This window comes from Zymoseptoria tritici, chromosome 15, assembly GCF_000219625.1.
Source record: "Zymoseptoria tritici IPO323 chromosome 15, whole genome shotgun sequence".
In the NCBI taxonomy this organism is placed as follows: Eukaryota; Fungi; Ascomycota; class Dothideomycetes; order Mycosphaerellales; family Mycosphaerellaceae; genus Zymoseptoria; species Zymoseptoria tritici.
In genome coordinates, this window is record NC_018204.1 from 278927 (window position 1) to 292812 (window position 13886).

At 54.9% G+C, this 13886-nt stretch overlaps 5 protein-coding genes across 5 annotated transcripts; 4 read left to right on the top strand and 1 right to left on the bottom strand.

Moving 5' to 3' along the window:
* Window positions 1-1208: 1208 nt before the first annotated feature.
* On the top strand, window positions 1209-2053 carry MYCGRDRAFT_106612 (uncharacterized protein; the record flags this gene model as incomplete). Its single annotated transcript, XM_003847272.1, has 1 exon — window positions 1209-2053. A coding segment is annotated over one exon (339 nt), but the record flags the coding sequence as incomplete, so codon positions are not given.
* A 321-nt stretch (window positions 2054-2374) lies between these two features.
* Window positions 2375-2985, top strand: MYCGRDRAFT_83134 (uncharacterized protein; the record flags this gene model as incomplete). Its single annotated transcript, XM_003847273.1, has 1 exon — window positions 2375-2985. The coding sequence occupies one exon, from the start codon at window positions 2622-2624 to the stop codon at window positions 2811-2813; it is 192 nt and encodes a 63-aa protein (XP_003847321.1).
* A 3692-nt stretch (window positions 2986-6677) lies between these two features.
* On the top strand, window positions 6678-7598 carry MYCGRDRAFT_111747 (uncharacterized protein; the record flags this gene model as incomplete). Its single annotated transcript, XM_003847274.1, has 1 exon — window positions 6678-7598. The coding sequence occupies one exon, from the start codon at window positions 6984-6986 to the stop codon at window positions 7596-7598; it is 615 nt and encodes a 204-aa protein (XP_003847322.1).
* Window positions 7599-8089: 491 nt separating this feature from the next.
* Window positions 8090-8820, bottom strand: MYCGRDRAFT_97649 (uncharacterized protein; the record flags this gene model as incomplete). Its single annotated transcript, XM_003847328.1, has 2 exons — window positions 8090-8253; window positions 8409-8820. The coding sequence occupies 2 exons, from the start codon at window positions 8818-8820 to the stop codon at window positions 8090-8092; spliced, it is 576 nt and encodes a 191-aa protein (XP_003847376.1).
* A 693-nt stretch (window positions 8821-9513) lies between these two features.
* MYCGRDRAFT_97650 (uncharacterized protein) lies at window positions 9514-10671 on the top strand (the record flags this gene model as incomplete). Its single annotated transcript, XM_003847275.1, has 3 exons — window positions 9514-9602; window positions 9721-10056; window positions 10269-10671. 3 exons carry the CDS (start codon window positions 9514-9516, stop codon window positions 10669-10671), a joined length of 828 nt encoding a protein of 275 aa, XP_003847323.1.
* Between the last annotated feature and the right edge of the window lie 3215 nt (window positions 10672-13886).

The following is a 13886-nucleotide window of genomic DNA, read 5'->3' on the forward strand; positions in this document are numbered from 1 at the left end:
GCTTCGCCACTATCTTAAGGACCTGCTCGTGACTGTCCACCCGATCTTTGGAAAGCTGGACGACATGGTGCTGCATTCATGTTCGTCGCAAAGACTTGCTCGTCATGGAATCTATTGGGTCTGGCTTCGCAAAGGCTTCGAATGTCGGGACTGGGATCGATTGATGTCACGTGAGTTTGCTTGAGACGTGATGCCCACGTCACAAACGAGGCTTACTAATCCCTTTGTGACGTGACCGCCGATGGCATCTTTCTCGCTGCGGGCTGAGACAGTGGGTGCGTGAAAGCTGGAAACAGCCAGTCGAAGCTGGGAGAAAGCGCAGATGTACGGGAATGAGCACTGACTGACTGGCACTGGTCGGTGGTGGAGGTTGTTGTCGGTCTCGGAGGAGAAGGACGAGAGGTGATGAGTCAGCTTTGTTCACGCACGCAAGGTCCCGTCCTTCAGGTACCTTCACCACGGCGCACGGTCCCTCTACACGGGTACGCCGACCAGGCTGTCTTATCACAATGGCGAGTGATGATGAGATCGATGCCGAAGCCGAGGTGAACAAGCTCGCCCAGCAAATGCTTGACAACCAGCGGGACGCCATCGACGCTTTCCGCGAACTCTGGAGTCGAGAGAGCGAAGCCCGAAACACACTGCACGCCCAAGTCCTCCTCACGGCTCTCAAAAACGCCGGCCTCTACGACACACTCACTCGCATCGTGACCGAGGCAATGCACAAGCAGTGCGCACGATACCTACGATCCCTGGAAGATGGCGCGCTGTGGCGGCTGCCGCTGCTGGACATGGTTGGGCTGTTTGGCCTGGATGGATGCAGGAGCAAGCGCCTGTTGGACCATCTCAAAAACTGCGACATCTTCGCTGACAGGGAGGAAGCGGTCAAGTGGCTGCGTCAAGCGCGCCAGGATCGTAAAGATGGGTCCGTCCAAGTCTCCAACCGGAACTTCAATCGAGACTGGACGCCGGCAGATGGTGAGTTGGCGCTGAAGAGGAAGAAGAAGCAGCTACAAAACGAGATCCAAGCGCTGGCAGCATCACACGAAGCTCAGGCGAGAAATGCGGCATGTGATCAACAAGCTCAGAAACAAGCTCATGAACAAGCTCAAGGCGATGATGCCAATGACGGTGCTGGAGAAAAAGCTGGACCTTCCCCGCCGGATCCGCGGGCCGAGACTTCGACTTTCACTCCTCCTCCACCACCACCTCCGCGCACTCCCACCCCAACATCTCCCACCCCGACATCACCCGCCTCATCACCTCGACATACTTCGCCAACTCACACTCCATCATCGACCGCCTCACAATCCTGCGACGACCGCGGCGAACCCGAAGTCGGTCGTTGCGCTCCGACTGGGCTCCTCGACGATCGCAGCTCTCCATCCATCACAAGCTCACCCAGCCCCTACAAAGAAGGAGACGACGACGGCCACGACGACGAATCTCTCCTCTTACACAGCCCTGAACGATCACTCTCACCACCCCGTCATTTGGCGTCCCCAAAATCAGCTCGGTCACCCTTCCGTTTCTGGCGAATCAACGACTCGTCACTGGCGTTCGTCCGAAAGCCCGCCTCCACCGAGAACCCATTTCAGCGTCCATGGGAGAAGGACTATTCCCAGTCGAAAGAGCAAAACGAGACGGACGAGGTGGACGAGAAGGATGAGCAGAACGAGACGGACGAGGAGGACGACGACAACATCGACGTGATGCCCAAGAGACGTCGCATTGAAGAGATGTTGGGACTCCCACCCACCAAACATGCGCGTACCTCGACGCCGAACAACACATCCACGGGTGCGCCTATTGAGATATCGACGGAAAGCAGTCCAGAACACATCGACACCTTCCTCCGAGCAATCGCACCGAATGCCGTTGTTATTCGAGATCAACCCTCGCAGATCATTGCATTGGGAGAACACATCTCCACATACGAGCAAAACAATTCGTCAACATACCGTGGCTGTGCTTTTCTCAGTTCGGAAGGCGAGCATGTCCAGACGATACTCGTGGTTTTTGAATGGGACAAAGGTGGAGGCACGTACTCTTCGTATGTCCCACCCCACGGGCGGAGCATCAACTCTTCAAAAGTGATCCAGGACTTCCTTGACCATCTCTCCGATGGAGGAAAGTTGTCCTTTACATCAACCTCCTTGCCTCAATACGAAACCGAGGGTCAGGATGACGTCCAGGATCTCTCCCTTCCTCTCGCCGCCATGTTCCTGACACGCAATGAAAATGCAGACAGTCCCTTGCGGTTGTTTGCCATTATGCAGCTATGGAGGTATGCCGTCGACGATATCGCTGCGCCTCAGCAGCAATCTAGGATGAGCCAGATCAATCTCAAAACCTACGTTGATGGAAAGAGGAACGCTCGAGAGGCCGATGTCGCTACCGGTACTCACAGTTGGACTGCGCTGGAGGGAAAGCTTACAAAGATATCCCAGTATATGGACGACATGAAACTCGTGCGCGAGGACCTTACCAAAATCCGAGACGAGAGCCATCTGATTCGAAAGATGGTTGAGAGCGCCGTTTCCCACAACAGGACGTGCTCCACATTGTTCCAACAGATCAACGACGCCACGAGTCGCTTTAGGCCGGATGTCCAAAGCCAAATGAAACAATTTGCCGAGCTGCTGTCCAGCGAGCAGAAGGATTCCGCAACGCTCAAGTGCCTCTTTAATGACTTGAACACCATCTATGTGGATGTGAGCGACCTGGCAGACGTCATCGATGAGGATGTGAGGAAGATCAAGGCATCTCTGTCGAGGGTTCGAACGACGATCAATGGTCTGCTGGAGAAGTAAGAGTGAGCTCTTTTCTTCCGCATGAAGTATACGAGAGGTGGATGCACGGAAGGATGAATGGACGGACAGACGAATGGACATGACATGACATGAGAACTCCTTCTCGGACATTTCTGTGCGCATCATGATTTTCCGTAGTAGTGTATGTCCAAGTGAGAATGTTGTCGTTGCGCTGCGGTGTCCGAATCGTCGTCTTCTCCCTCTCCATCTCCTTCTCGACGAGGCCGCGTTCTGCTCCCGCCGGTCCTCCTCTGCCTGGACTTGCGATCTTCCACGCGGCGCCGAAATTGGCCATCATCGTACGCGGCACTCATCCTCTCCTTCTTCTTGCAATCGGCATCCTCCATCTTGGCCTCCCTCCCACCCAACACATACGATCTACAGTGCTGACTAACATCAAACTCGGCTATTGTTTCTGCGAATTGCACGCCGACGAAATTCTTTCTTGTTGTTTGTGTTCACGGTCCGCATCGTGCTCAAGATGTTCGTAGAGGTTATTGAGCTGGCATGAGGAGATAGCGCCCGCCGATGTTTGGCGAGAGGTGGGAGGTTAGGTAAGGCAGCGAGCGATCTTGGGTTGGGCTGAGGCGGAGGCGGTGGTGAAGGAGGGACCGCCCAATGCTTCGTAGATGATGGTCGGAGGGGTGTGTCGCGTGCAAAGCGAGGGAGGGGTCTGGCGAGAAGGGAAGGCCAAAAGCGAGATGGAGGTTCAACGTTCGGTCCCAGCATCACCCACCGCCGTGACTGTGACGTGAGTGGGCGGAGTTTTCTTGTTACGTAAGCCTTGTTTGAGACGTGACCGTCACGTCACAAACAAACTTCTGCCTGAGGTATCATGCCAAACATGCCCATCTCTAAACCTTCGAATGCCCTTACAACACCGACCGGTTCCCTCGAAGATGCCAGTGGAATGCAAGTCGAGATTCTGCGGCGATGAAAGAGGCGCCAGCGCGCACATTTGCGGCCGAAAAAGATTTGGAGGGTTGATCCACCAACTCAACTCTTGCTCACTCCCAAATAGCGATGCGCACGCAATTCATTTTCTTCCACCTGCCCTGATTTCACAGTCGATACGGTCGGCTTCTGGACCACCGGCCCAAACGACATCGTCGTCGTCTTCTTCTTCTTCTTCCCTACAACATGGACCATCCGCGCGGTCGGCATGACCGAACCCATCCCGGAGGAACTACTGGGCAACGACCAACGGCTTCGTCTTGTGCTACCTTGCCAAATTCGGCATCGCAACGACGATCATGCGCCGGCAGCGGGAATTGTCGAGCTGAGTGAGAAGTTCCGACTCACTGGCTGACTCTGCGCCGTCCTGAAGACCACCTACCCGGCCAAGCACATCCCCAGCTACGACAGCGGGTTCATTCTCACCCACAGCGACTACACCTACTGGCGCAACGCTCTGTATCTCCCGAGATGGCAGCCTTCTGAGGTTCCGCTCCTTATTCGAACGGCGAATAATAATCTCCACCGAGGCGACGAGCAGGATGCCGGCTAGAGGGTCGACTACCTCAAGAGTGACTGGTCTTCAAGTGGGGCTGTGTTGGCAAGCAGAGCGTTCAAGAATATCCATTTATTGGTCCTCCAAGGAATGGACTACTGCACCTCGTCCGTGAACTCCACTCCTAGGACCAGCATGCCTGTTATTATCCGTACTACCGCGCGAGCTTGGTCTTCCCCTTTGGCCGAAACCACACACGATACCAACGAGCAAGACCGGTCGAAACGTGTCTTCGTGAAGGGCAGCGACAAAGGCCTAAGCGTCGAGGATGGATTGGTCGGTCTTGAGCTCGTGTCGAGATCTTGCGGCGGGATCGATTTTGGAAGGAAGGAAGGGTCTCAGCGATAACGACCGGGGTTGGAGGAGGAGGAGGAGGAGGAGGAGGAGAAGTGGTCAAGGAGAGCGAGATAAACGGTCCACCGAGGTTGAGGTGGTTGGGTTGTGAGTCGGAGCCGTGGCGAACTTTGGTGGCAGGAGGTGCTTTAATCGAGCTAGTAGTGATGGCGGTATTTCCGGCAGTCTTCTTCGGGGAGTCGAATCGATGTTGGCGTTGGTAGCGAATTCGATCATGTCGCAAAGGCCTGCCTTTGCCAGCACCGCCATCGTCTGGTTGATGGTGCTGGTTCTGCCCTTCCTTGTCTTTTCTTCCTTAATTATGCCTAACACATCCCTTACCCGGACCGTCGTGGAGTAGGATACGAAGCAAGGTCGCAAGCTCCCAAACCAGCACCAATTCTCTTCGCCCTCTGAGTGATAACGGACTCGACCTCTGGGCAGTCTTTCAACTTTATTATCCGCCCCGACACCTAGCCTTCAAGAGGCTTCCGCTTGATTCACGGGTTGAGATTGCCGAAAACGGACTGCTAGAGATGGCAGGTCGGCAACTTGTTGCAATGTTGGACAGAGAGACAAGAGGGAGAGGAGTCTGTCCACTATCCTACTTCTTCTATCTACATGTTCAAATTCTCCTTCGACCGCATCTCCTCTCCCAGAGCTCTTGTTGGTTTGGTTACCGGTTGAAGATGGTCTCTCACCAATACCAACCAACTGCCCGCGAGGCAATACCAAATGCACCACTGGTATAATACCAACTTACGTAAGAATTCGGGGGCCAAAATGATACCGTCCGGGTGTAAAGGGCGCCTTCGATATTACCGTAGAAAAGGACGTCTAAGTTAGACAGCGGTAGCCCGGATATATTAAAACATCGCGAGGTGCGATAGCGCGGATTAGTACTCGTTTCCTTCGTAACTCGGTAACGTCTTCGACCTCGCTGCCCTCGTTTTATTGGCTGCGGACGTACTTCCGGTTGGTTACCAGTCGGCGACATGCTCTAACCAACACTAACCAAAAGGTCGGTAAGGCCTCACCAAACCAACCGGTAACCGGCTTAACCGTAACCAACGACCAAATGAACCATACCAACAAGAGCTCTGTCCTCTCCAACACGACATCTCCCCTACTTAACCCCTCCGCCCTGTTTAAGTGCCGCAGACCTCCTCAACGCCGTACTGCTCCTCTAAAGTTGCCTGTCCAACAACAAGTCCTCCGCGGAAAAGCTGCTCTTGTATCTAACCTGTCGTCTTTTCCCCTTTTGTAGATTTGACTGCATGGAATACGGAGCATAGTCGCCGTCCACAGTACGGTGAGGTCGCTGAAAGGTTGAATGATTCATGTTAGAAGGAATATAAGCCGCAAGTGTGCAAGAGTTAGTGGCGGCGTCGCCTTTTGCCTTTCCAACAATTCACGCCCGTAGGACGACCACGTGAGTTCTGCTTAAGACGTGACGCTCACGTCACAAGCAATGATTACTAATCGTAACATGCTAGGGACGGGAGATGCGAAATGTGGATTCGAGGAGCCGCGACCGTGCGGCGTGCAAGACGAGGTAGTCCACCGTCGCATGATGCAATTGATCGTCCGGCCTCGAGTTGCCATGTCCAAGTCGTCCTGCAATTGAGCCAAAGACTCGAACTGAGGTGACAGAAGAGGATAACATCGGACGCAATCCGGGCACCTGCAGCAAAGGACAATGGTAAAGGACTGACGTCCAGCGCTTGAATCCCACCTGAGCGAATCTGGGCCATGTATTGCGAGAGTATCAGATGCTTGCATTGACTAAACTTGGAAACTGAAGGTGCTTGATTGTGACGTGAGGGCCACGTCTCATACAAACCAAATGACTCGGCAATTTGGCCTGAGGCTCACTGTGACGGAAGCAGGGAGCGGAAGAGATGATCCGATCCGATCCGGTGAACTGGCCTGAGCCTCGGCTGTCCAACTCGCCAAGGTACCAACCTGCACCTCCCTGCGACCTGCCATCGACACACCATCGGCACACACTCGACACACACTCTTGCGTGACACATCATGGCTCAGCAGAATCAGGGCATCTCCAGCCTGGGCGGTTCCTTCCCTCTGAGCACGCCATGACGCCTACTTCTACTTCCGTGCAGAGCGGGCATCCTCCCTCAATCCTCCACGAAACAACACCACTTCTCAACCCGCGCACAACTCCTCCTCCACGATAGAGACCCGCCTCTCGGCCTTTGCACAACTCCTCCTCCACGACAACGACCCGCCTCTCAGCCTTTGCACGACTCCTCCTCCACGACAACGACCCGCCTCTCAGCTGCGTCCAGTCCGCACACATCGTCACCATGCGCAACGATCTCCTTGAAGCCGTAGAGACCGCGGAAGCATCCGTGATATCCAATCGGAAGATACACGAGCGATATGCCGCCCTCTCCAAGACCTTCGAAAAGCTGGAAAAGGACTCACAACACATCATCGAGGTGCAGAAGGAAACTATCGCCGCCTTGAGAGCCCTCCGAGGCCGGGACAAACAACGCATCGCGGAATTGGAAGGAGTGCTGGATACGGTCCATGCGAGCCTCGTCGCAGCGCCGCACTCTACCGAGTTGGATGGAGGGCTGGACAAACAAAATTTGGCAGCTGCAAGCGCGCGCATCGCGAAGTTGGAAGGAGTGCTGGATATGGTCCATGCGAGCCTCGTCGCCGCGCCGCATTCTACCGAGTTGGAGGGAGGGCTGGACAAACAAAACTTGGGAGCTGCAAGCGCGCGCATCGCGAAGTTGGAAGGAGTGCTGGATATGGTCCATGCGAGCCTCGTCGCCGCGCCGCACTCTGCCGAGTTGCAGGGAGGGCTGGATCCCACACGTAAGAGCCTCGCAACTACGCCGCTCTTCTCACCACCGTCGAACAACTCCCATCACAACCCGCTCGAGGAAAACGACACACCTGTGACGGCTTGAGAGCGCCAACGCCGAACCGCACAGCGATACGACGATCCGTCTGTAAGCGATGCCGACATCACCGAAGATTGATGCCGAAGGATTTGCAGGCCTCCCGCCGGTCCGCGGAACATGGTGAGGCGACTCTTTTACCATGGGCTTTTGACCGGCTTGCTAATCTGCATGCAGATTTTTGCTTGTTATCATTTTGGCTGCGATATTACCATGAGTGGCATCGAGATTTGCTGAAGTGCGTGGTGAATATTCTCAGCAGCGAACGTTGCGTTCTCGACAACACCCGAACTATTATTCAAGCATGCAGATGTTGGAGGCAGCTTAACAGGAAGAGGACGCCGGAGGAGTTGATTGATGGAGCTGGACCGATCAGACGGGAGATATCGCCGGTGAAATCAAAGTCGATAGTCCCAACTTCGGCAATTGTGGTTTTGCGAGCGTTGTCTTGTCACCGTACCTAATCTACTGTACTGCTCTGATCGAGCAAGCACGCAATATCAACGGAGCATCGCTCGGAACTTTGCATCCTTGACCATCTCCCCCGACCACTTCATCTCCTCCTCCCCCCGCAAGATCCTGCACCCACTCCACGAACCGCTCCAGTCCTTCCCAATCCTCGCATTCCAGGTCGTTCTACGCTTGCGCGAGCAGTTCGTCCACTCTATGCAACAGGGCAGTCATGGCCTTGACGAATTCTTCTCCTCCGTCGAATGGCTAAGATGCGACTGCACAGGCACCGACATCCTCAACATACAGAATCATTACAGTCGGCCGCCCTAATGGACGACGCTGTCCTTGACAACAACAGCACCGCACCTGCCGACCAAGAAGCCGTCGAGCTGTATGGCGTGTGAAGCACGACAATGACCATGTCGCATACGCCGAGCAACCTCATATACGCCCATCGGAAATCGCAGCAAGACGCATCTTCGTGTTCCTTCTCCAGACGACAAAGCATCCGAGGCCTCTCCGCGTTGAACACCCCTTGGAAATCAATTCGCCCCAGCCATGCTCCCTCCTTCTCTTTCCTGCCGGAATCGCTCCAATTCGTCCAAAGCCCCGCGCGAGCACCTGGGAGGTCTTCAGTGCAATACGCCAGAGCCGAATCGATTCTACCTTCCCGTTTCACATTGAACACAATCCAGCCTTCAGGAAGGAGCGGATCTGCGGAAAGAGTGAGGAAGGCGATTGAAAGAGAAGAGCTCAAGATGAGATGGAGGCGGGGCATTGAAGGGCAGACTGTGCGAAGGCGAGATGGCGGGTAGGGATGGAAACCACGGGAGCTCTCAGGGTGGAGAATCGAGATGATGGCGAGGTGTGGTGGGCAAAGCTTAGAGATGGGTGGAAGTTCGGCGCCATCACTCGGTGCTTTGGAGAAGTGGAGTCTCAACACCGTACACAGCTGCCAGAAGCGGTCGATTGCGGTCGACTCTGCCCTCGCAAGACGAACACTGTCGGAGTCTGTGCTACTGCAGGCCACACTCGGATGATCGGACGGGCACGAGTGGAAGCCTTTCCGGGGCCAGTCTTTCAAGCGCAGATGCCCAACGGAGCCAGGCGGGTCGCGAGACTTTTCACCGCATCCATGCAGTCCTCCCGCCTTCCGCAGGCACACCGACTACAAGACGACTTCTCCGCCACAGAGCTCGGACTCCGCTTCCCCGAAATCCCAATCAGGCTTCACCGAAACATTGGAGATTCCTGGCGTCGGCACCGTTTTTCCCTGTGGTCGTATCCTCTGCTACGCATGCAGCAGACAGCCTCGCCGATGGCTTAACAGACAGCATCACCAGTGGCTCAGCAGACAACCTCTGCAACAGCTCTATACGCCAGCCCAAGAAGCCTCTCTCTCGAGCCTACGCGGTCCAATTCCGAACACTCTCACAGAGCTTACAAAGGTTCCATACGTCGAGTCGGCCGAATGGCCCTTCGAAGCTCAATCCATCGCAATCCTTCTCCGGCGCCTCCGGACAAACTCCATCCGATGAGACGACACAATCCAGCGAAGTGGTAAGGGCAAGAACGCATGGACGCGTGCAACAACAACAACACTATTGCCAAGTGACGCTGCATGGACATAATTAATTCCGGAGGGCAGATGCACAGACGATTCAAAAGGTTGTTATAGGCAAATCCGGGGCAACCTCGGACGTCTTCGCATCGTTCCGTCGTCTTCAAACACTTCGACCACACATCTGCACAATGCACCCCTCACAGCGTATAACTTACGTCCTTCTGCGAGACCGACATTCCCCTCAACGCACCGACTCAGCTTACGAGCAGGATCACGACGACACGCGGACTCGGAAGATGCGGAGAAGCAGGAGAATAAGACGGACAGCCTCGCTCATCAGCTTGCAGCGGCGTTGAGTGTAAAGCATGCGGAGGGGAAAGATAACAACGAGGAAGAAGGCGAGGAGAAGGAAGCGCAAGGAGTCAGTCTATGCGAAGCAGCTGATGGGTGGTTGGAGGGCAAGGACCTTCGCAGGACAACAGCAGCGACACTCGAGACATGCATCTCGTCACAAAGTCTTCCGCTTCATGGATTGGACAAGCGAGAAATTTCTCTTCAGGAATTGAACGTCTTTTAGCTGAAGAAGAACGAGCAGAAAATCAAGCGCCACGTCGCCGAACTGCGAGACACCATCCTCATGAACTGGGCTACCTGGTGACTAGTCAGGAACTCGGCAAAGAACTGCGAAACTTCTGGATGCTGAGCAGACCTAACAGTCCCGCTCCGTCCATCGCCGGAGGCAGCGTGCGCGCCGGCCGATCCGGTGGTGTGCACAGGAGTATCACTCCCGCTACAGAGTACAAAGCTATAAAGAACGGCTCTCCGACAAAGACTCCGACGATGATGGCAACGACAACGAAATCGAAGACGTCGATTAATCTGCCGAACCTGGAATCGAACTGGAACTACAAGGCCCAACTGAGGGCATGGACAACAGCACCTTACCGGACATACAAATCCCAACCAAGGGCACGGACGACGACCGCGATGAAGTCATGGATCCCGATCGCCGAAACTCGTCAAGCCTCCTCTGCACAATCCGAGAGAGCGTCCCGACGAAGCTAACAACAATGACTACAAGTCCGCATACGACTCCACCCTCCAGTCGTGCTGATAATAACACCGGCCAGGCACAAGTGCATCGGACCACGAAAGGAGTTGCCCATGCATCAGATAGATACCATTCTCTGATAGCTCCTTGCTACTAGAGGAGTCCGCACGGCAAGCGAAAAGTTCACGGACACCGGGTCGCTGCCAAATGTCCAGGTCGACGAATTGTGCGAGCTCTTGCCCATCGCAAGACCAAAGCAAACCTCCCAAAATCCATCAAGTCCACGATTGGCCGCGATGTGTGGCGATCCGTGATCTATCGCTGCGCCTCCCAGGGCATCGACCGCGTAACGGAAACCGTGTCTGACGAACTCGGTCAGGGACTTCAGCTGAGCGACCGAACCGACCGCGTCAACCACGTCCCACCATCCACAATCGCATACCGGAGGGAAGGAGCGTTTGCAGCGCAGTCTGTCTCTTGCACATCGCAGGCCGTGATGGTAACCAAGACTGACGTTCGAGGCTGGATGATTGTGCTAATTCGACTGGCAACATGTCCGAAAACACTGGTGTTGCTGCTGGAATAAAAGATCGTACAGCGGCAGCGGCTGTGATGGTTGTCGTTGATCAGATGCTGCTGCTGCTTCTACTGTCCTCCTCTCTCTTCCGCATGCTGCATAAGCGACTTGGACCACGCTCCCCAACCGGCGACTGTGAAAGCAAGCACTTCGGTACCACGGCGGAATTCTGGAACCAGCACCGCAGTCGCTCTTCGACCTTCCGACTTGCACGCGATGCGATGACTAGTTTCTGCCACCTACGCGATCCCTTGGTGGCGGGAGATATGCTGGCTCCTGCCGCCCATAGTCTGCTTCGATTGCGGTCCAACACACCGAATATTCGCTGTTCTTCACCGTCTTGGGTTCCGTAGCGTGTCCTGCGCCAAGTAGCACATAGTACTAGTTCGTTGCAGATGTCGAGATGTCAGCACTACAGGCTACTGTCTACATCCGGGCACGATCACTTCCACGATCTTCACTTTCACAATTGACGGTAAGATGTAAGAAACTTAGTATTAAGGTACCGACACGTCTTCTTGCTCGGCCTCTCAAAGGTCCACTTTCCACAGTCACTAATCTACCAGCGCTGACCTTCTCGACACCAGCCACCATAGCCATCGACATTTGCTTCCCTTTGGCGAGGTTTCTACATGCAACCACATTATTGCCGAGAACATGTTCGTGATCCTCAAGGGGCACAGCTCGGTCCACGGCACTGCACCTCTTGCCATGACCATCGTCCAAGGAAAAACTTGTTCCATCCGCACACTAGACTCTTATCTCGAGCTGAAAACGAACGAACCGCAGCAGGCGATTCCCTCGATAATAGATAGGAGAACGAAATTCTAGGGCGTATTCGGCCCTATAGAAATCGGCTTCGAGCGCTAGACTTCTATAATCGCGGGCGGGTTATTAACTTTTAAGAAGAGTAGTAGAGGAGAGGAAGAGAGTCCTTTAGAGAATCCTCCGACTTAGGGAAAGTATTATAGCGTACGATAGCGGGCTAAGAGCGCAATGCCGAGGGAATTATCCCTACCGTCGGTTGCTTAACGTTGCTAGGCTGCAGACGATGAAGACAGCACGGCGGGGAATCCGAGTGACCCTCCGATGGTGCGGTCCCTGGGAAAGTCGTGAAGATATGATGAACGAGAAGTGGACTGGGGCAAGGCACTAGTGCGGGATCAGCAGAGTGGCGAAGCGGTTAGTGATGTAGAGCGAGGCGATTGTTTTCCGCGTGAAGCTTAGGCCATCCTGCGGCGGGCAGATTGAGCAGCAGGCAGACGACGACCTCGATTACTCGGCGTTCCTCGGATGGAAAGGCGACAAGATAATGGGTGTGGACAACGAAGCCGGCGACCACCGTGGCGGGCGGCGTCGGATTGAGAGGCGTTTAGAGGATCCCTGCGCCTTCAATGTACGGTATGGCTGGTACGAAATGAGGCATCTGTTTCGCAACAATTCTGAGTTGGTTAAGTATACCAGCTAAACATACCGATTGCCCACGCCGCCGGATCTACAGCAAACGCCTGGCAATACGCAACCACAACCAGAAGCATCGCCAGCAGCCAGCACGTCACAATCGCCCTCCGAGTTAGCCGCCGCACTATCCTATCCCTTATCGCTTAACTGCTCGAGGATTCCTAGGACCTCTGTGCCATCACAGCCATCTCCACCCGTTCCACCGACCTCTTCCCTCGCAATACAAGTCGCCAATTCCCTCAGCGCCTGTAACACCACATCCGGCTCGCGCGGAAACACCGACAATGAAGGGTTGAAGTAGATGCCCATGCACCCAGGTCCCGCTAAGGTAAGGAGAACGGCGAGTCGGCTTTCCATCTCGGCGAGCTATTCTGGAGGTAGAGAGGAGGGTTTGCTAAGCAGGACTTTGTCTTCTCCGTCATCCGGGCTGGGAATAGAGAGGTATTCCGCCCAGAGAATGGTAGAGGAGAGAGTGCGGGTTAGCAAGGGCTGGCGCGAGTTTTATCCGCGGTGCTGGAGGAGCCGAGGGCAAAGCCCGCGGGCGTGCGCGGAGGATGGAAAACATGTCTTTAAATTCCCAGAGTAAAGAATAGCTTTCAACCGCCTCCCGGCCACGACGATAACCGAGAGTCCACCGCTGAGCCAGAACAGCGAATGGTGGATTAGAGGACGATAGCATCGGAGCGGGAGTCGACCTCTCGGACAATGCCAACCACCGAACCACGGAACATCTCACGCGCGGAGCTCCGCCGCAACATACATTTGCAAGAGGAAGCAGGAGTTTGCAACGTGACAAGCTGAAAGTGAATTGGTGCGGCGGACTCGGAGGAGACGGAGAAGCTGGTCGAAGAAGCTTTTAGGGTCGAGACCACAGCGGTCGGATTGTGAGCTGGACGGAAGCATTAGCAACGGAGACGTGGCTAAGCCGCTGCATTATTGGAGGGCGGGAGTGCTAGCCGAGGTGAAGGTGGTTCATGTGGTTTATCCGGCCAATCTGGCCGAATGCATCGAGCCTTGCCTTTGGGTTGCTACTGCGGCGAGCGGTGGGAATGAGCAGTAGAAGGGTTTCCCAGAAAGCGAAATGCATCAAGGTCGGCGGTTTGGGAGAGTCCGAACAGCAGCCTGCTTGTCGCGACTCCGAAAGAATCTCGTCGTTCCTCGCGAATAACTGGAGGCCAGGTCTAATCGAGC